Here is a 22,838-nt window from a genome sequence, read left to right on the forward strand (position 1 = left end):
ATTGAGAAAATCGCCTAAAGTTGTCCATTTATGGTCGCGATTGTGCTGAATTCACTCACACAAATCTTTTTTTAAATATATATTTACAGTAGGAAATTTACAAAATATCTTCATGGAACATGATCTTTACTTAATATCCTAATGATTTTTGACATAAAAGAAATATAGATATTTTTGACCCATACAATGTATTGATGGCTAGGCTATTGTGAATATACCCATGCTACTTGTGATGGTTTTGTGATCCAGGGTCACATTTAGGCTATGTAACTGCTGAGAAATCGCAGGATCAATAGCCTATCACTTATTGTCTTGGTTTGTGAAAAATATGTGAACCAGAGGTTTACATTGATGAATCCAAATAAATACTTGACACTGCTTTAAGTTTTATTTAAAACAACAAGATCCAACTCTTGTGTAAATATTAATGATTCATTTTCTTAGGATAATCAGGACTGAAGTCATGGGTTTGCTTATTTCATTCAGAAGTGCAAAGGCTAAACTTATGACTGTTAGTCATCAGAACGTTTATATCTATGCATCAGAACCAGAGCATTTTTTACTAAAGTGCTCATGTCCGTGTAGACAGAATGTGTTAGTTTTTTTTTTCCTAGATTAAAAAAATGTAAAAACTTCATACTTAGTGTGCCTGTAATGATATGAACAGCTTTATGTGCAAAAATCAGCATGCTAGCCAATACATTTAATTAGTTTCAGTAGTTCAGTTTGAAGTTTTGTTAGACACACAATTAATGTCAGATTTGCAATGGAAAAAAAACATGACACATGACAAATAATCATAAGAAATATTTTATTCATTAATTTGAAACAATATTAGGCTATTTGTAATTCATACATTTCATAAAATTCTTTCATATGTAGGGCTGCTGTGAATTCTGTGAGCATATTAAAGACATTGTTAACAGATTTGTATATTTCTTAATATTGTATAATCTGTAAACAGTTATTTTTGCTGTTTGTTAAATTTACTTCATTAAAAGTTACACAAAGTAACACACATAAAGTAACACAGTCGCTGAACATAATTAAATTGTGCCCAATATACTTTGATAAATAAACTGAAGTTTACTTAATTTTATTTGAGTTGGAACTACCTGAATTCTTTTTGCAGCAGTAAAAATTAAAATTGGCAATGGATTTTTAGTTCCCAGCATGCTTGGATCAGGAGAGTAAATGTTGAAATTAGGTGCTATACGTTTTTGAGTAAAAGGAAAGACCTTTTAGTGTTTAATGTTCAGTTATGGTTGACATTTGAAAGAGTTTCTGTTATATTGAAGTTTTTGAGGTTTTCATTGTGCTGAAGAGTAGAGCTTGTGCATGTGGGTTGCAACATGAATTAAGTTGATAACACTCAATGAGCTTTAACTGTATAATTACAGTACAGTGACAAGTACTTATTTGTTCATTGCAAATATCACAGCTATTATAAAAGTATAATAATCAAGAGTTCAGATTACTCTAATGAGATCCAGCGCCGTTATCTTCTGAATGTTAAATTTTTAGTTCTATTTGTTAAACAAGCTTAAATGTCTGCAATATGTCTTCAAAAATATGCTTTACTGTAAAATATGATTGAAAATAAAGGAATTATAATGCAAACCAATGGTTGTGAGGAGTATTTAAAAAAAAAAAAAGTTTAGAGGATTTAAGTAAATCCTTAAACATTAATTCATGATTGAATTAAAAGAAAAAAGTACTATAGTAATGAATCAACCCATTATGCTGGGTTAAACAAACAACCCAGTTTGCCGGGTAAAATAACCAACATGTGTTCTGTCCTATATTTACCCAGCCCTTGGGTTGAAACGACCCAAATTGGTTTGTATTGAGTAGACTATAGGTTTGTTTTAAAGTGTAAATTCTATCTTATTTCTATTTCACATATAATGGGATGTTGACCACTACAACCGACATCATCCCAAAGCCCAGAGTCTATGATAGTTCCACAGTCTTGTACTCCCTTATAGTCATCAGGCTGACCAGGACTCCAGTTTGTAAAAGTCAATTGCTTTCCCTCAGTGTCCACAAACTGTCCCTCGGTTTCTCTATCTGTGGCTCTAATATATGACTTCTTATCTCTTAAACCACTGGATACTAATACTTTCAATTGTGCCTGGTTTTCTAAAGCAGTACTTGGCAAAACTATTACTCCACCAAAGTCCTTGCAGTACCGCATCCCATGATCAAAAGCGGCCTCAATACCATCAGTGACATAGTATTTCTGTCCAACTTTTCTGAATGTACTAAAACTCACAGCTTTCTCAATCATAGAAATCTTGGCATTAAGAAGCTGGATCTCAGATTTCAGGGAGTCAGCCGTGTTTTCATGTCCAGGCAACCCTGAAAACAGAATAATTACACTTAGATATTAGGTACAGGGTTGAAATCTCCTGGGATGTTAAATATAAATATTAACAGGACCAAAAATAAAAAATAAATTCCACACTCGCTGAAGCTCTACAGTATAAGTTCAACATGAGGAATTTTGAAATATCTAAATTACTTATAAAAACGTTTAATGTTTCATACCTGGTGGACCTGGGGGTCCCCTTTCACCCTTGGCTCCAGTCGGGCCAGACGGTCCTGCTTTACCTGGTGTTCCCATGCACATTCACTCCTGAGACAGTAAAGTATGAAAAACATAACCACATCTCTCTTCCTTAAACAAGGAGGTGAACCACTGACTTATTCATTCTCTCTCACGGACAAACACAAACCTGGCTCTCCTTTCTCTCCTTTGGGTCCAATTGCTCCATCTTTGCCATCTCTCCCATCTCTCCCAGGCAGGCCGTTGTGTCCAGGAGTGCCTGGAACGCCACCATAAGTAGGGCAGTTCAGGTTCTGAGGTTCAGCTCCATCCAAAAGCTGAATTGCAAACTGAAGGAGCAGAAAAGCCCTGAGGAACATCTTTAACAGCGCCATCTGTTGGTGTATAAACAGGAAAACTTCAAAGTGATTCTCAACAACCAATGGCAAATCCTTTAGTTATTCAATTTTCGGAGATTAAGGAATTTATAGATGCTAGATTCATTTAACCAAATTGTTTAATGAAATTTTTTTTTCCTTCATGGGGTTACAAGAAAATTTGCCCCAGTGTGTAATTTTGAACTTGTTTAAATATACAATAAATAATACTAATTAGATGAAATTATAGTGCCCTACAAAACAAGCAAATAAGAAGGCAACTTCATCAGGCTTATGAAAACAAGAAAACTACTTTTTAAACAGGAAAGATTTGCCTCATGATAAAGTGGACAACACAAATTACATATACAATGACCTTATGTAAAATATAAAAGCGTATTCTAATGAGTTATATAAAATATTAAAGTGTTGAATTATAAGATCTATATTCACTTGTATTTACTTTTCAAAGGGCATCAGTTTAAAATAATGAAATGAGTTATTGAACCAGGTACAGTAACAAATTGTGTCAAACAATGTTGTTGGCAATTTAAAAAAAAAAAGGAAATGTTTGTCCATCAAAAAACTATCATATTGTATTATTTGTCTGATGATGTTCAATTATCCATGTTTCATCCATCCATAACCAAGAGAATTACTACCTTAAGGATATTTTACTATTCTACATGAATCAATGTGATTTTAGCCTTTTATCATACACTTTTGAGTGTCCCAAATTAGGGAAACAACTGTCCCACATTAGGAAGCTGCAGCTTGTCTCAGATGACTTGCACAAAGAGCCCTAATTTGTCTATCATTTCTTTTATGAGTGTGTTATCTGCATTTTCTCTTTTGATTTGATTAGGACACATCCTGGGGTTTTAAAAATGGTATTGGGTGTGGATTTAATGTTATGGCTACACATCGCAACGTGTCACAGAATCTGAAATGCAAAAAAAATGGCCCACATTAGGGCAATTCACCCTGAAACCCGTTTTCAAAAGTTTGCATTTTTGCAAATTAAGCTATTTACAATGCAAAGACGTTAGCCAATCACAGCAGTGGGCGTTTACACTGAAGTCTCACAGCAGACACGCCCCTTCAAACAGAGCGGCTGCATCCGAAAACGTAGGCAGCTGACTTGTTCCAACACTGTCGTGTAAACACGTAATTACGGCAATGACTGCAGGCAGTGTTTTCGCACGTAGGCAAGGCAGCATTTTGTTTTTGGATGTAGCCAGAGCGTTCAAATCAGAGGGCTAAAATGGGTAGCAAAAACACCTTTTATTTCTAAATGATGACAATTTTTAATCAAAAAAAATTATACTATTAAGTTCACCCCAGGAAACATTATAAAACAATAAAACAATGCAGTTCATGTCATGACCCCTTTAAAAATTAGCTATTAAAATGTAAAAATTTAAGTATTGCATTAAAGAATGCAAATATGTAATCAGAGGTGGAAAGAGTACTGAAAATTTGTACTCAAGTACAAGTACCGTTACATTGCTGAAATAATACTCAATTACAAGTAAAAGTACTGGTGTCAAAAAAGTAATTAAGTAAAAGTACAAATTACTCTTCTCAAAAACTACTCGGAGTACTAGTTACTAATTACTTTTTAGCTGGCGATAGTTAATGCATTACCAATAAAAATATACAACCAAATCATAGATTTATGTAGAAAATAGCTACTTTTAACACATTTTTACCTTATTGTCGAAGGACATTAATTAGTGGATACTGGAATTTCTAACTTCAATATGACACCTTGAAATATGTCAATATTCAGTAGGCCTAGCCTATAATTTTTAATACCATCGGGAAAACTACTACATACTAAATATTTTAATATCTACATTTTTGTCCATCCATTTTGTCAAGGCAATCATTATTTTCAAGCATTGAAAAGCACAACACTCATTGTAACAGTAATCTATTTGAATGGAAAAGTTTAATTCAAGTCTTCTGAAGAGACACGTCCACTTTATAAGGAGAGATTTTAATTCAGGCTTTTGTTTACATATTTAAACATTGATCAATAACCATTACAATAATCTAATATTTACTCACTCAGTGTATTTGTCTTTACAATAGGGTAACGTGAACTGTTGCAATAGCTCACACACAGCACGAGGAAGCTTGATTTCAATTCAAACTGAATTTAATTTGCAAAAAGACTAGATTTTTCATAACTTTTGACAGCGTTTAATTCAAAAGCATGGAGAGATTGGAGCTGGACGTTATTTGAGTCTGCAGTGAGAACCACTTGGAGAGATTCGCGATTACACATGATATGACACACAGTCCGAGAGCGCACACTCAATATCCGAGTCCAGTTCATTCGTAGCATACACTTGAGAGCTCGCGTCCAGTTTTCTGCGATTACATGAATGTGCCCTCGCGTTATAATATTGTTCGTGACATTTGCCATTAAAATATGCCATAGAAACTTGCAGGTATTAATAAAATTATGCGTAATAGGCCTACCTGCAATCCCGCGCTGAGGGGAGGCGGGTGTGTCAAACTCGCTGTCGTTGAGATGAGAGAATGAGAACACGCAGCTGGTATCGTATTGGTGTATAGGCCAAAATGAGTATTGACAGATATTTCAGTATTGATATGTATCAAAATATAGATATTTTGACAGTACTACTATGTAGTTTGTTGTTCCAAACTTTCAGTCCAGCCATTAATCACTCTGAGCTCCTCGCCTCCTTCATGATCAGCTCTTCAAAACCTGCTGCGACTGCGGCGGCTTTCATTCAATCCAAATATCAGGGGTTTTATTGGTCCGTTTACGATCGAATATTTTTATTGGCTACCGAAATGCCATTCAAAGATTTGAATATCAATTCAAATTGTACTCAGTAACGAAATGTGATTTTACAAGTAGCGAAGTAGATTACTTAGCTTAATATGTACTTGAGTACAAGTAAAATTACAGATTTAAAAATATACTCAAAAAAGTACAAGTACCCAAAAAAAACGACTTAATTACAGTAACGTGAGTAGTTGTAATTCGTTACTTCCACCTCTGTATGTAATGGCTCTGTCTATGCACAAGTGGATCACAGGATTTGAACTGGATTTGAATAGCCTACTAAAAAAAATGTAATAGGCTACTAGTTCCTGTTTTGCTTTTAAAATACATTGCATCAACTGTTATTTTTAGACAACGTTTACTTACATAGCAGTTTAATGGAGGAGCCTTGTTGAAATGTCGACAGCTTTCAAAACTTAAAGGGGACATATCATGCTAAATGCACTTTTTTAGCCCTTAAATGCATTTTGTTGTATATTTGGAGTGTTTAGAAGTACAGAAAAGATGAAATTATTCTGTTCAGGTGCTTCGTTGATATCTTTATATTCTGTTTTGGTCATATTTTTCAACCGGTTCAGATTTTTCTGTTATCTATGACGTTTTTTGAACTATCACGTCACAGTATTTGCAGCGGAACTGCCAAATAAGGACATTGACTTCCGGCCCAACACTTCGAGCAATCCGCCATTATTATTTCTCGCTGCAATTTTGTAGTCCAAGCTAAAGGATGCAGAAGTTACGAGAGGGTAAGTTAAAATGTTCGGTTGTTGGATGTAGTAACCCACACACTTCATTACACCGTCTAATGTAGATGAACTGCCGCGCTTGTGACAGGGCGCATGTTTAACTGAAAGAACGAGCAGAGAGAGAGACCCGGTCGCGCGCGCGCTCACTCTCTCTCTTCAGAGCCAGGCGAAAGTGTAAACAAGACATCGCCGTCTCCAAACTAGACGCTGTCTTGCTCTCTCTCCCTCGGACATATTAATCAAAATAAATCGACACGGTGGTAAAAGGTCGGAAGACCAAAGTTTCATGTGTAAATACAGTACACACCATTGCGATACATCCATATGAAGACGTTGTTCTGCAGGTTCGTCGTCTTCATTTTCATCTCGCTCCGGCTCCGACTCTGGCTCGAACATGTAAGGCTGGCTGGACAAGTCTTCCGTTGTTGACATTTTGTTAATAACGTGTGTATAAAAGTTTCTGTGCGCTAGATAATCCTATCTCTGCTACCAGACTACAAAAATGGCCGAACGGGGTGGAGTTGAACCGAGTGTCACCGCTACAACCTGGAGAGGGGGCGGGGTATGAAGTGTCTCAATATTATTTAAAGAGACCGCACCAAAACGAGTTGCTTTCAGAAGCACATTAGAAAAGGGGTAAAAAAGGGGCCTGTGGAGCTATAATAATGAGGAATTCAGACCCAAGCATTGCAGTTCCGCTTTATATAGACTACAAATGTATGATTTATATGTAAAAAGGAACAATTTAAAAGCATGATATGTCTCCTTTAAATCACTCATGTACTGGAGATGGAGAAACGCTTTAGAGGCGCCCCTCCCATCTTTTATAGTGCATCTATTTGGTTCATTACGGTAGTGACATAGTCATGACATGACAGGTGAGGAAGTTAAGAAGTTTCACTGGTTATCTGCAGCTCACCGGTTTACTTCATTTTACTCCAACACTTGGTCACGAAGCATTAAAAGGTGAGTTTATGTCTTTATTTTTTAGTGACACAACTGAGCAAACCGTGTCGCACGTAATAATCCAAATATAGTGCATGAGTTTGTTTACAACAGGGTTACTCGGCTGCCTCGGCAACTTTCATGTCTATGACTGCAGTCAGTGTCAGACATAGGGACATAGCCTACTGCCAACGTGTAATGTCGTTTAGGCTACCACAACGGATTTAGTTATTTTTTTTAAATGCACGTGAAGCATTAAATGAGGGAGTGGTGGTGGTGGTGATGATTTGTCGTCTTCGCGTGGCAATAAGGAATCGACACTGCGAAAACACATTTTTATTGTTCTTCATTCGTTATCAGCTTGAGATAGAGGATGCTCTTTGACCCGCACTCCAATCGACAGTAAGTGCCCTGCGAATTGGACTTTATAGCGTATTCCGAAATCTTGAAGAGCGATTCTAATCCGTCGGGAGCGTAGCAGTGCCTGTACCTGTACATGTCCAGTTCGAAAGACACTGCGTGCTAACAGCAGTATCAGCATGCCATGAATAAGGGAATATCACATTATTTCATATGCAGTGTATAAGGAAATATAGCTAGTACTTAAATTTTAAATAAACTCGGTGAAAGGGTGAAAAGGAGTGGAGAAAGCTATTGTTTGATTTTTCTGGTGTGTCTACATTACGTTTGTTGTTTGCATAAGACACACCCATGCTTGTCAATGCTAGTGATTCTGAATCGCATTACCTTCAGACAGAAAATCTCTGAAATTTGACAAGTTTATGGTTGACAAAATAACCATATTATTATTACTATAATCACCCATTTGGTAGAATATATATATATATAATTTTTTTTTTTTTTTTTTTTTTTTTTTTTTTTTTTTGCCTTGTATCTACTAGAGCCTAGTTATAATGAGGAAAATGATCTAAAATAACAAACTATTTCTTTACAGTTTGTGACAGGGTTACATATAGCCAATAGGGGTACAATATTTCCATGGCAGGGCAGCTGGCATTGAAACTTTTGTCCCCTCTCCATATAGCAGTGACAGTATGCACAATTACTAAAAAGGATAATTCACCAAAAAATGAAAATTAAAGTACTCCCCCCCCACCCTCAAGTTGTTTCAAACCTGTATGAATTTCTTCTGCAAAACACAAAAGAAGCTATTTTGAAGAATGTCAGTAACTAAACAGTTGATGGACCATAGTATTCTTCCCCCCCCATGCGATGGAAGTCAATGGGGTCCATCAACTGTTTGGTTACCCATATTATTCAAAATATCATCTTCTGTGTTCAGCAAAAGAAAGAAATTCATACAGGTTTGGAACAAATTGAGGGTGAGTAAATAATGACAGAATTTTCATTTTTGGGTGAACTATCCATGTATCCCTTTTAGATGCGTGGTCTTGTTGAACTCATAAAAAGATGGAAAGAGGACTTTTAGGATAAAGACTGACTTTGGCAATGTTTAAAAAAAAAAAATCAATTTATGTTAAGAGAACTTTATTGTGATCATCTCTGATTCAAGTTTCTTATTTAAAATCTAATTTGCAGGTAAAGTTGTGTTCCATATTTTGTTTAATATCTCAAGAATTAGTGATTAGTATTGTATTTTTAGCATTTGCAATGTCTTTGGACAAAAACACACATTTTATGTTTCTCCTTTCTTTAAGCAAGCAGACATGAAGGCTCCGGCTCCTCTTCAGTCTGATCTGAAGGTGAATATGGATGCCAGACTACAGCTAAACTATAGCACTCCAAGGCTGGAAAACCGGTTTCTGGCTCAAGCGCCCTCAGCGTTATCTCACCATCAGTACACATCTCCATCCTGGGTCAATCAGACCTCCACCTTCTCATCATGTCCAGCACTCCAGCCAACCAGCCTATCCTCCACCATGGCCACCTCATCTCTTCTGTCATCCACAATGATGAGTTCAATCTCCTATAATTCCTCTCTGCTGAGCACCAGGAATACTCTCCTAATGGAGCCTCCACTCCACCCTCCAGTCTCATCATCTCTAACCTCCACCTATTCCCATAATCCTTTACTCTCTTGCTCCCAAAATTCCACTGCCAGTGCCATCCCAACACTCTGCCCCTATCTGTCACCATCAAAGGAGAATAAAGCGGGCACAAATGAAAAGAGAGAAGTGGCAGACATGCTTTTCTCACCTGAAGGCCTGCTGGGATATAGTGAGGAGCCCAGACAGGTATAGAGTGATTTCCTCTGTAATGCTTGTAAAATTGCATGTGAATTAATGTAGCATAATTATTTTTTTAATTCTCCACAAATTTGTATTCATATTTAATTAAAATAACACAATCATTGCTACTAATTCAACTCAACCAATAAGCATACACATTTTATTAATAATTTCATCTTTAGGTCGTACATCTGTTTATCCAACTATAACCACTTTGAAAAACATTTAGAAAGCACAGTGACATTACGGTTAAGACAACTCTAATCAAAGACTTCTCTTTGGTTCTGCGTAAACGTACAGATATCTTACAAGGACTGGTATTTTCTTCAGGAAATACAAATGTAGTTAATTATATTGTCTTTTATATTGTATCTTAACAGGATGCCATCAGGATGCCTTCCAAGGAAAGCTTACAAGAGGAAGACCAGATGCTGTCCTCTGAGATCCCTGTTTTGGATATGGATTTAGATAGAGAGGGGGAGCAGACTTTTGCTCCTCATGAGGAATTTGGGGAGATTGAAGCAAGTGAGGATGAAAAACTTGTGGAACTGAGGGTCCGAAAGGTGAGCCAAATGGTCACAGCTCTGGGGTTTGAATAATGATCACCAAGGTTGCATTTATTTGATCGAAACTACAGTGAAAACAGTAATCCTATTTCTGTTTTCTATTTTAATATGAATGCGCTTTACATATCATATTATAAAACATATTTATAATATATTTTAAAATGTAATTTATTCCTGTGATGGGTAAGCTGAATTTTCAGCAGCTATTCAGTGTTACATGATCGTTCAGAAAAATCGTACTGACCAAACTTATTTGTAATCATTCTTACACCACATAATGGATATACAGAGTGGTGAATGTGAAGTCAAACAACATACAGTTGACAGTTCTTTTGTTTGTCCTTCAGAACAACCTGCTGAATATGGTGTGCTGCTCCCTGGTTAATAAGAGCTGTACCCCGGGCCAGAAGGACTGGGATAAGAAGACGAGTGTGTGGAGCATTATTATGAACCTTGCCACAGAGATTACTACAGAAGACCCAGAGTTTCTCCTTAAGGTTGGTGATTTTGCATGTGTGAGAGTGCATGTGAGTTATGTTGTCATGTGGTTATGTTGTCAAATGTGTGGTTTTGCATATTTGCGTTGGTTTTAGGTTGCAGTCTATACTAGGCAGGAACTAAACATTCGAATCACAGCCAACTTCTTGTTAGCGCTGGCGGCCCATCTGCCTGCTTCTAAGCCACACTTGAGAAGGTACTTTTGTGCTGCTGTGCAGCTTCCATCTGATTGGCTGGAGTTGACAAGAATCTATAGCATGGTAAGTGTTAATATAGTAAATATCTTGCTGTCCTAAATTTATCACCATATTCATATACCTTTATATTGTACTATAAAGAATATTATGGTGGATGTACAAATAAGGATTTTATTTTGCTTTACTGTATTATTCCTATAATTCTTGTTTTTTTCATGCTTTTTAAAATGTTTTTGTGCAGTGCTTCAGTAAATCTTTACCCTCCTGCCTGAAAAAAGCTCTGGTGGATAAATTTAAGCAGTTCACTGAATATCAGCTGGCCAAATACAATACACGGAAGCATCGCTGCAAACACAATAAGAAACGAAAGAAAGGAGAGGTAATATGTCAAAAAAACACTTAATAATATTTAATATTACAGATCAAAACACATACAGGGGGGTTCACTGAACATGGTTCTTTGAAAAATATTTTTTGGGTTTTTTTTTTAAAAAGAGGAAGAAAAAATTAATTGTTCCATTTATTGTTTTAATATAGTTTTAAAGTCTTTGTTTATTTCCAGGTTTAATTTTTTTTTTGAAAGATATTTTGAATCCTTTATTTTTTAAATGTTGTCTAATACTTTTGCGTCTTACATCTTTAGAAAAGCACACATTCTACCAACATACAATAATGAACACATTATTTCTTTCAGATTTTTTCTTTCTACATAACTTTTAAAATGCTTTTGTTTTCTACCCTCTTCTTTCAGAAAGTCTCTGCTGCACAGTGGAAAATGTGGGGTGACCTCGTCAGAGTGGACGATTCAATTCTCAAACAATATGTAAACTTTGCCATGTTTAGTTTCATCTGTTTGATTGCGCATGATTATTGCACATCAAAATGTCTTCTGAACATCTTTTAATTCAGTTCTGTATGTTATGATATAGTTGGAGAGCCAGAATCGTGCTACAAAGGATAAAAAACAGAGTGAATTCAACTTCAAGAAGATGATAAAGCGCCTTCACATCAAAGATTCTGCAGAACATGTCATGGCCATTCTGGGAAAGAAGTTAGTCCTACAAACTGGCATATATATTTTAATCAAATCTGTTTAATGTTGGTGAACTGATTGCTTAGTCCAGTGTAACTTTCAGCCATGAGTGACTATGTTTGTTACCTGTTTTTGCTTGCAGATACCCGAGTGATCTGAAGGCCTTCTCTCGCAGTGGTCTTAGTGGGGTCTGGGAGAGAGAGAGAGCTGGAAAACGGATGAAACTTAAGCAACCCGACACATGGGAGTGCAAACTAAGTCAGGAGGGAAACAAAGCTGCCACCTGGGAGAAACTCATCGGTGTGAATTACGGTCCAAGATGCACTGGGTCCATAATGTACTTAATTCTTGAACATCTACTCATATTGAAGTATATGTTTTTTTTGTGTGATTTCAGATGGGAAGTCTCTTCCTTTTATGGCAATGCTGAGGAACCTGAGGAATATGATTTCTACGGGTATCAGTGAGAAACATCATTCTATGATCCTCAACAGACTGACCTCGAAGGTGAGCATTTCTTAAATTCAGATTTTCGCTTACTGGAACGTATATAAGATGATCAATTCGTTAACAGATTTAAATTAATCTTACAGAACGCTGTAATCAAGAGCAGACAGTTTCCCTTCCGTTTCCTGTCTGCTTATAAAGTTATTTTGGAGCTCAGTAAATTTGGTAAGTTGGAGTAGCAGTGTGATTGTGTTCCTGATTTTAGGGTTAGGTTTTCAGCTGATGTTGGGGCTTCAAAAACATTCTCAAGCTATCATTTCCATCTGATTTTAGAGGTTATTAAAATTTAGTTTTAGGACTATTTTTGTTTATCAAGGAAAATATACTGATCCAGAAACTGGTCCTGCTTGGCACACATAATATATATGAAATTGGTCAAAAGGGACAGTACAGACAATTATAATGTTACAAAACTTTTCTATTTTAAATTGATGCTGTTCTTTTAATCTTTGTATTCATCAAAGAATCCTGAAAAATGTGTATCACGGTTTCTTCAAAAATATTAAGCAGCACAACCGTTTTCAATATTCATAGAAAATCAGCATGTTACACTGATTTCTGAAGGATCAGAACTCATTCATCAAAGGAATTAATTTCATAATGCTCGTTAATTAAAGTTTTCCCAAAAACCGTAAAATCTTACAGAATGGTGCTTTAGGGATTTTTAGTGTTTAAATCTACAAACCAAGGTTTTCAAAAACAATTTCATCAAGAAAAGAATCACAAATTAATAATGCAAATGTCTTTTATTGACGTGTTCTTGAGGAAGTTTAAGTGACATGTTCTCCCCTTTCAGCTGGTGGGCCTGCGGTCGAGGTGCCAAGCTCCAAGGTGATCCTACGAGACATTCTGAAGAAATTGCCTAAGAGCAAACGATTCCAGCGACACAATTGGGACACAACAGCGCGCAAGAGACTGAGAGTTACAATGCGAGTGCCCTTCGTATACCGCATATTCAACGTCAAACGAAATCTCCTGAGAAAAGCAAAGTGTGTATTTATTATTAAAGAAAACTATTACATAGTATAAGTTGTATGATCAAGGTTTTTTTTACTCCTAAACTGATGTTGTTGTTTGTTGTAATTTGTTAGTCAGAGACTGTACACTCAGGAGCTTCTGAAGAAGTACTGCTGTGCTTTGGAGAAAGCTCTGCAGATCTCCTGCAAGCACAACATCCCCCCTCTCCCTGGACGCACTCTTGTGATCTGTTCTGCTTATTCTTCAGAGGATCGAGACTGGAGTGGCGCTGAGGATTTCTGCTTGCCCCCTGAAAGCACCGATAACATTGACAGCGATAAACTCGCAGCATCGGTCAGATATGAACATCTGTGACTGTGGATTTATATTTTTGTGTTATAAATGATTACTATAGTTTGTTATGAAATTAAGCTTCTAGTCAAAATGAAACATATTGTTAAGTATCTTTCTTTTGCTTCTGCAGGTGCAGGAAGCTGCGCTGCTTTTATGCATGATGATTAACTACTGCAGTGAAGATTCCCAAGTCCTACTGCATAGATTCGATGAATACCAGGAGTTAAAGTTGAAGTCTGACGTCCTTCTGGATAATGTGAGACAAGCAATGAAGCAATTGAATGTAAGGAATGTTCCCTTTTATTGTGTATATAACTTTAAAATCAAACAGGCTCCTGCTTTAAATACAATTTAAATAAAAACAAAACACTGAAATAAGATTAAAACGAGAAAAAAAACAAATGGATGCAATTTATTTACATAAATAAAACATTAGAAAATAAAATCACTTATTTTAAATGCTCTAAGTGAAGTTGGGCATTACAATAATGTACAGTTTGAAAAATGGATATTCAATTTGAGATTGGCTGAAGATTACTTTTAACGCCGTTATTAAATTATTAGTGTTTTTAAATGTAAAAACAGTTGATAAGCATGCACAATTAAATATCCAATATTGTATAATAACAAAAACTTTTAATTGTATTTTTGGATTGTGTCATACCTTTTTTGTGTTTTATCCTCTTCGTCTCTCTGTCCCTCTCTCTCTTAGGATATGAATGATTGCGACGTAGAATCTGAATTCATAACTTCGTCTACATTCTTTGCAAAGCTGACTGAAGAAAAGACAAAGGTGTGAGCCCCTTTTTAATTTATTGCTATACCAGGGTGTGTTTTTCTGCACATGGGTTAAAATAAGTGGCATGTCTGTTAAAACCTCTCTCCCCACAGCTGGATCGTATAGTTGTGTTTGAAAGTTGCTACACCAACTGTGCTTTAATGGCAGATATCAATAACTATCGGCAAGATACTAACGCTGATGCTGTTGTGATAGAGGTGCTGCTCGGAAAAACGTACGTTTTGTGAAACTTCTTCTATCTCCAATTTCCAAAATTGAAATTGAGTCTGATATGTTACTTTTATAAGAGCAACTGCTTATGTTTCCTTGAAGCATCTGCTGTTTGGATCATAAATGCTTACAAAAATAGTTACAAATAAATCTTGTATTGTTTGTTTTTTAACAGGTCTCCACTAGATGATATTCAATACAGACACGAATCCAGCACAGTACAACTTTGTGGGTTTAGCGAGCAGATCCTGAAGTAAGATCTTTAGTTCATTCCTATGTTGTACTCGATATATTCTCTCTTGTGAAAAGATTTAAGATGATTTTCTTTTGAAAAACAAAACATGTAATTGGCAGTAAGAGCTAGTGTCGGATCTAATATTCACAATATACACTACTGTTCAAACGTTTTTTTAATGCTTTTTAAAGAACTCTTTGTTCACAATGGCTGCAAAAAATACAGTCAAAACAATAAAAAAAACTTCATTAATTGATTCATTTTCATTTAATTTATTCCTGTGATGCAAAGCTGAATTTTCAGTGTCACATGATCCTTCAGAAATCTTCTTCTTCTTCTTCTTCCTCTTCCTCTTCCTCTTCCTCCAAAAGGGATAAATGAAATAACCTAATCAAATGCAAAATAAAATACAGTTGGCTTACCTAAATCCATATAAAAAACAAAGCCCAAACAGGTTCACCAAAAAAAAAGAGGCCGGACACCTCATACGCTCTGAGATCTTTTAACATATTTTTAACATAATTGAACATGATCCACGTGTGTAACAATCAGAATGAACTTCACGAGTTTGATCATCGGCTGGTGGAGAGTTCCGGGAGCTCTCAACCCGATCACGATCACAACCAGAAATGAGCTCTCCGTCGAGTGCCAGCAGCGTCCTTATAAAGACCACGCCTCGACTTAACAGCCAATGACTGTTGTCCCCATCCTCAGAAAATCTATCAGAAATGAAAGACAGAACAAGAAAGAACCCAGCACAACAACACAAATACAAGTAGCACAGGTCGTAACACACTTTTGATCAGTTTAATGCATACTCGCTATATAAGCGTTCATTTCATAAAATAAAAAAACGTACTGGCCCCGAACTTTTGAATATTGCAATGATCTTAATATGTTTTATTAAGGTTAAAGGTCTTAAAGGTTGTGTAATTATTTTAAACTTCAGTTGCTAAAACATATTAGAGTTTGTAAGTTCAGTTAAATTCAAACTATCCGTTTCAATTAATCGTTTTAAAACTCTGCCATGTTCACAAAAATGTTCATAGAAGCCCCCATCTCGCATTTTGACGGTTTGCATATAAACATTCTTCCTTGTGTTTGATTTGTAAACAACAATGTGTTTTGCTCTTTGCATTAAGCATTCTACAACTTTACAATCTACTCTTGAATCTATTATCAGAGATAATGGCCATAATGGAGTAGTTTCAGATGTTCATTCAGATCTGTTTTGTGATCGTAGGTTTGTGTCCGAGAGAGGCTCCTCAAGGATGCTGCAGCACGTGGAGCACATGGACAGAGTCTATAAAATCCCTCCACCACAGGGGCGCAAAACTGAACCTGAGAGAGCTGCCGATGTCATCGCACTTCCAGCAACACCAAAGTTCAGGTAAGTTCCAGTAACACCAAAGCTCAAATATCCATAAATTACTTGTATTAAACAAAATGTATGTCAATCACTTTAAGTCTAAATTGGGTGGTTGTGGCCCAGAATATATTGCAATGTAGACCACACTAAATATACGTACATTGGAAATGAAATGCTAAACAAAATTTTGTCCTTGTCAATTTTCTTTTCATTATTTTCTCTCTTTATAGATGGAAAGGTGTGCGAGTGTTCATCTCTTCTACGTTCAGGGACATGCATGCAGAGAGGGATGTTCTTGTGCGTAGTGTGTTTCCAGAGCTCAGAAGGCGGGCAGCGGCACACTATCTGTACCTGCAGGAAGTGGAGCTGCGTTGGGGCGTTACGGAGGAGGAGTCTAACCGTGCTGTGGAGCTCTGTCTATCGGAGGTCTGTCGCAGCCAGCTGCTGCTGGGGATTCTGGGGGAGAGATATGGCCTAGTGCCGCCCCACCCCACACTACCTGAACTTCCTCAATACAACTGGGTAATAATTTCATTTATTTATCTGATAGATACTTTTGATTAGTCATGTGCTGCACTTCTAAAAGTGTACAACTTCAAGTTTAAATGTGCAGTAAGCGATTTATGAGAAATTCTGTTCAAAGTGGATTGGACCGAGCATCACAACACACTTGTAGCCAATCAGCAGTAGGGGATTTATACACTCATGATGGGGGAGGAGAGAGAGTGAGCAAGAGGGAGATTTGAAGGAAGACTATAGTAAGAGAGATGACTGAGAGACATTACAAAAGAGAAAGGGTCATAGGAATATGAATACACTAGTGCTAGAGAGACCTAAGTGGGAAGGCTTGAAAATGGATGCCAAGGTTGCATTGTTTCTGCTCCATATGTGAGTGACGTTGGTTATGCTGCTTCTGTAATGTTACCTATAGTAACAGGACAGTTTTGTCAAGTCAAGTCAAGTCAAGTTTATTTGTATAGCGCTTTTCACAATACAGATTGTATCAAAGCAGCTTCACAGTATTAAATTAAAATAATACAACAAAGTTTGTTTCAAGAGGAATTTATTGATTGATAAAATTTAATTAAATATCCCCAAAATATCCCCAACTGAGCAAGCCAAAGGCAACAGTGGCAAGGAACCGAAAAACTTCATCAAGTGACCTAATGGTGTCCTAAAACTCCATCAGGTGACCTAATGGAGAAAAAAAAACCTTGGGAGAACCCAGGCTCAGTCGGGGGCCAGTTCTCCTCTGGCATTTATGAGCTAGAGGCCGGATTGTAGTTTGAACTGTAGGATTATATGAATGCCTGGCTGAAGAGATGCGACTTTAATCTAGTTTTAAACTGGGAGAGCGAGTCTGAGCAACGAACAGTATCAGGAAGACTATTCCAGAGTTTTGGAGCCAAATGTGAGAATGCTCTCCCTCCTTTGGTGGTTCTGGATATCCTAGGTATGACCAAAAGCCTTGAATTTAGTGATCTTAAAGAGCGCGATGGATTATAGGGTGATAAAAGATCCGTTAAATAGACTGGAGCTAAGCCGTTTAGGGCTTTATAGGTCAGTAGCAATACCTTGTAATTAATACGGAACTTTATAGGTAACCAATGCAGTGATGATAAAATCGGTGTTATATGATCATATTTTCTTGATCTAGTAAGAACTCTAGCGGCGGCATTTTGGACTAACTGTAGCTTGTTTATTGAGGATGCAGGACAACCAGCTAGTAAAGCATTACAGTAATCCAGTCTCGAGGTCATGAATGCATGAACTAACTTTTCTGCATCAGAAACTGATAGCATATTACGTAGCTTAGCAATGTTTCTAAGGTGGAAAAATGCTGTTTTTGTAACATATGAAATATGATTTTCAAAAGACAGGTTGCAATCGAGTATAACACCCAGGTCTTTTACTGTAGAGGATAAAGTAACAGGACATCCTATGATGTTAAAGTTGTATTGTGCGAGGTTTTGTGGGCGGTTTTTTGAACCGATAAGTATTACCTCTGTCTTGTCTGGATTTAATAAAAGAAAATTACGGGTCATCCAATCTTTTATATCTTTAACACACTCTGTCAATCTGGAAAATTTTGCGTTTTCATCCGGCCGTGATGAAATATATATTTGAGTGTCATCAGCATAACAATGGAAACTAATTCCATGTTTCCTTATAATATTTCCAAGTGGCATCATATATATTGAAAATAACAGAGGGCCTAATACAGATCCCTGCGGCACTCCATAGTTTACTGGAGTTATGATCGATTTTTCTCCATTTAAATAGACAAAATGGTAGCGGTCAGATAGGTATGATTTGAACCAGCTTAGTGCTTGTCCTTGAACACCAGTATAATTTTGTAGTCGATCTAAGAGTAATGTATGATCTATAGTATCGAACGCAGCACTAAGATCAAGTAAAACTAGTATTGAGATACAGCCTTGGTCAGAAGCTAAAAGTAAATCATTTGTGATTTTAACGAGCGCAGTTTCAGTGCTATGATGCGGTCTGAATCCAGACTGAAACTTTTCATAGATCTCATTTTGTTGCAAGAAAGAGCCCAGTTGAGCGGACACCACTTTTTCTAATATTTTAGACATAAATGGAAGATTTGAAATGGGTCTATAATTTGCTAGATTATTATGATCTAATTGTGGTTTCTTAATGAGAGGTTTTATAACTGCCAGTTTAAATGTTCTTGGAACATGACCTAAAGATAAAGATGAGTTAATAATATTGAGGAGAGGATCTTCCACTACAGGTAACACTTCTTTCAGTAGTTTAGTTGGTATAGGATCTAATAAACATGTTGTTGTTTTAGATGAAGTGATAAGTTTATTTAACTCTTTTTGTTCTATAGTTGTAAAGCACTGTAATTGTTCTTGCGGGGTGATAATTGAAGCTGAATTATAAGGCGCGATTGAAGATTGAACGTTTACAATTGTGGTTCTGATGCTTTCTATTTTCTCAGTGAAGAAGTTCATGAAATCATTACTACTGAACTGTAACGGGATATTTTGTTCGGGTGACGTCTGTTTATTTGTTAGTCTAGCCACGGTGTTAAATAAAAACCTTGGATTGTTTTGGTTGTTTTCTATTAGTTTGCGGAGGTGCTCAGCCCTGGCCGCTTTTAGGGCCTTTTTATAACGTGACATACTGTCTTTCCACGCGATTCTAAAGACCTCTAAATTAGTTTGTTTCCATTTACGCTCTAAAATACGCGTTTCTCTCTTTAAAACATGCGTAGTATTGTTATACCATGGTGCTTTATTTTTCTCTCTGACCTTTTTTAATTTAATAGGTGCAACCACATCCAATGTTCTAGAGAGAATGGTGCTCATAGTGCTAGTTAGTTCTTCTAGTTCATCTGTTTGTTTGGGTTCAGGCAGCAGCTGAGACAGATTAGATAAGCAATTTGAGAAATTATCTATGGTGGATGGGAGGATTGTTCTGCCTGGTTGATAACGCGACGCCGCATGACATATTACAGCAGTACGTAATATGCAAGTTACCATGTAGTGATCAGTGACTTCATCACTTTGTGGAATGATATCTATATCGGTTGGATCGGTTCCATGTGATATAATTAAATCGAGTGTATGATTAAGACGATGTGTTGGTCCGGTGACGTTTTGCTTGACCCCAAATGAATTTAATAAATCTGTAAACGCAGCTCCTAACGCATCATTTGGATTATCTACGTGTATGTTAAAATCTCCAACAATTAGTGCTTTATCGACATTGACTAATAGGTCTGAGAGAAAATCTGCAAACTCTTTTAGGAAATCAGCGTAAGGCCCTGGCGGTCTATATACGGTAGCCAAGGCTAGAGATAATAGGGATGTTTTTCTAACATCTAAGAGCGTAACATTTAGTACAAGTACTTAAAATGAAATAAACTTATAACCCGTTTTCTGGGTAACATTTAGAATATCTTTATAAATGGTTGCAACACCTCCGCCACGACCAATCAGACGGGGCTCATGCTTATAACAGTATCCAGGAGGAGTAGACTCATTAATACCGAAATAATCATTTGGTTTAAGCCAGGTTTCAGTAAGGCAAAGTATATCGAAGCTATTATCTGTGACTATTTCATTTACAATAACTGCCTTAGGTGTGAGTGATCTAATGTTTAGAAGACCTAGCTTTAGAAATAGTTTTTGTTTACTAATAGCAACATTTTCTGTTTTAATAACAATTAGATTTTTCCTAGATCCTGCATTAGATTTATTATTTGATCTCACTAAACGAGGAATAGACATGGTTTCTATGCAATGTTCTACACTAGTATTTATATCAGTTGAATTGGTGCAGCAGAGACTATGATTTGGGGTCAAAGGGTATTTAACATTTTGGAGATGTTATCTGACAGAAGATCCGCTCCGAATCTGCTTGGGTGTAAGCCATCAGCACGGAAAAGCCTAGGACGCTCCCAAAACAGATTCCAATTATTTACAAAGAGCAGTTTCTGCTCATTGCACCATGACATTAACCATTCATTTAGCGCAAATAATCTGCTGAACTTTTCATGCCCTAGTCGGTACGTGGGAAGCGGTCCTGACACAATGATCGTTGTTTCAGGCGATGTGCTGCGTACCGTATCGATTAGATTCCTGAAGTCTTTCTTCAGAATCTCCGTCTGGCGCAGCCTGATGTCGTTCACTCCCGCGTGCAGGACCACAGTTCCGACGCGCTCGTCACCGTTCAGGATCTCGGGAACGCGAGCAGCGATTTCAGAAACACTAGCACCAGGAAAGCAGTGACTTTGCACCTTACTTTTACCTAACGTAGCGTGTACATGCCGAACGATGGAATCGCCGATGATCACAGCATCGCGTTCTGTTTCGCGTAGAGGGGAGAAGCGGTTTTGAGTCGATAACTCGAAAACCGGGAGGGTCGGAGAAAGTCTTGGTCTAAACCTGACTCGCGTCTTCCGCTGCGGAACCACCCAGGCTTCGTGGTGGCGTGTTGGAGCCGGAGTGAACTGAGGAACGCACGGAGTAGACGCGGTCGGAGTCAGCGGGTTAGTAACGTTAAACACTGATTTGTGTGCATCGGCGCGTGATGTTTCAAGAGCCAAACACCGGTCTCTCAGCTCGGCCTGTCTCAATAAAAGGTTGTGGATCTGTTTCTCAACAGCTTCCAGCTCAGACTGCAGTGCGTGAAGCTCAAATGTGTCCTCACCTGCACCAAGCGGTAGACTACTTACATCTGATATATTCGCCATTTTAACAGATGGACAGTGAGTTAGCAACGAAGCTACCAGTGATGCTATCAATATTAATACTAATTTATATTATAAGTTTGTTTGTAAGTGAGTGTGGAGAAGACGCGTTCAGCCGTGATCCATGGACGTAACCTTTAAGAGTATGCAGCGTTGGATCACTAATAGGCTTGAGACGCGTCTGCTCAACAGTCCGTGTTGTAACTATGAGGTTTTTTAGGTTTTTTAGTGGTAGGGGTGTAGAGTAGACGCACGATAGGCGAAAAAAAAAATGTTTGTTTATAAGTGAGTGTGGAGAAGACGCGTTCAGCCGTGATCCACGGACGTAACCTTTAAGAGTATGCAGCGTTGGATCACTAATAGGCTTGAGACGCGTCTGCTCAACAGTCCGCGTTGTAACAATGAGGTTTGAGCAGTAACATTAGTGCTTCTCAGTGAGGAAAAGTAGAAAATGTTCGTTGTAAGCGAGTTTAAAGAGAAAAATCAAGAATTATAAATCAAATCGATAGAGCTCCAAAAACAACAACGCATTCAGACGCAACGCATGATAATGACAGGACAAGACATTACTCACCGTGTTTGTTGAGTGTTTCTTACTCACCTGAGCTTTTCTGAACTCAAAGGCGCGAGCGCGCGAGAAAATAAATAAATAAAAATAGCTGAGCGCACACGGGTGGCGCGTTTACAGGCTAGCGAATTACTAGCGTGTTGTGCTAGTAGTAACGTAAGCTAGCGATGTCAGGGTTGGGTAAGCTGTATTTAGTAGTAATATATAAACAACTAGAAATTGTAGTAAATGATGGTTCAAAACAAGGAAATACGAGGCTAAGACGGAGCTTACAGCACCGAAGCAGACACACTCACAGCAGGCAGCGAGAAAAATCAAGAATTATAAATCAAATCGATAGAGCTCCAAAAACAACAACGTATTCAGACGCGACGCATGATAATAACAGGACAAGACATTACTCACCGTGTTTGTTGAGTGTTTCTTACTCACCTGAGCTTTTATGAACTCAAAGGCGCGAGAGAAAATAAATAAATAAAATAGCTGAGCGCACACGGCTTTTACAGGCTAGCGAATTACTAGCGTGCTGTGCTAGTAGTAACGGAAGCTAGCGATGTTGGGTAAGCTGTATTTAGTAGTAGTATAAACAACTAGAAATTGTGGTAGATGATGGTTCAAAACAAGGAAAATACGAGGCTAAGACGGAGCTTACAACACAGAGCAAACACACT

The 22,838-nt window shown here is 37.3% G+C and overlaps 2 protein-coding genes across 7 annotated transcripts in view; one reads left to right on the forward strand and one right to left on the reverse strand.

Moving 5' to 3' along the window:
* Positions 1-794: 794 nt before the first annotated feature.
* On the reverse strand, positions 795-6,193 carry LOC309501714 (mannose-binding protein A-like). The gene is given in 5 exon segments (XM_082173881.1): positions 795-2,361; positions 2,560-2,626; positions 2,628-2,638; positions 2,739-2,943; positions 6,116-6,193. Coding segments are annotated over 5 exon segments (825 nt in total). The 5' UTR covers positions 6,179-6,193; the 3' UTR covers positions 795-1,882.
* Positions 6,194-7,317: 1,124 nt separating this feature from the next.
* The window catches only part of tep1 (telomerase-associated protein 1), a 52,847-nt gene continuing 37,326 nt past the window's right edge, over positions 7,318-22,838 (forward strand). For 4 of the 6 annotated variants that reach the window (XM_082173885.1, XM_082173882.1, XM_082173886.1 and 1 more), the window contains exons 1-19: positions 7,318-7,461; positions 9,120-9,656; positions 10,031-10,213; positions 10,564-10,713; positions 10,810-10,974; positions 11,153-11,290; positions 11,663-11,734; positions 11,841-11,962; positions 12,087-12,244; positions 12,342-12,451; positions 12,538-12,616; positions 13,248-13,440; positions 13,543-13,762; positions 13,893-14,045; positions 14,475-14,555; positions 14,654-14,775; positions 14,947-15,024; positions 16,250-16,396; positions 16,606-16,897. In XM_082173885.1, the coding sequence (XP_082030011.1) occupies positions 9,129-9,656; positions 10,031-10,213; positions 10,564-10,713; positions 10,810-10,974; positions 11,153-11,290; positions 11,663-11,734; positions 11,841-11,962; positions 12,087-12,244; positions 12,342-12,451; positions 12,538-12,616; positions 13,248-13,440; positions 13,543-13,762; positions 13,893-14,045; positions 14,475-14,555; positions 14,654-14,775; positions 14,947-15,024; positions 16,250-16,396; positions 16,606-16,897 (2,991 nt within the window). In that variant the 5' untranslated portion in view covers positions 7,318-7,461; positions 9,120-9,128. The remainder of the gene's footprint in view (positions 7,462-9,119; positions 9,657-10,030; positions 10,214-10,563; positions 10,714-10,809; positions 10,975-11,152; positions 11,291-11,662; positions 11,735-11,840; positions 11,963-12,086; positions 12,245-12,341; positions 12,452-12,537; positions 12,617-13,247; positions 13,441-13,542; positions 13,763-13,892; positions 14,046-14,474; positions 14,556-14,653; positions 14,776-14,946; positions 15,025-16,249; positions 16,397-16,605; positions 16,898-22,838) is intronic. The other 2 variants (XM_082173883.1, XM_082173884.1) reach the window with 2 other exon arrangements.

The sequence above is a fragment of the Leuciscus leuciscus genome, assembly GCF_965113295.1.
Source record: "Leuciscus leuciscus genome assembly, chromosome: 6".
Taxonomy (NCBI): Eukaryota; Metazoa; Chordata; class Actinopteri; order Cypriniformes; family Leuciscidae; genus Leuciscus; species Leuciscus leuciscus.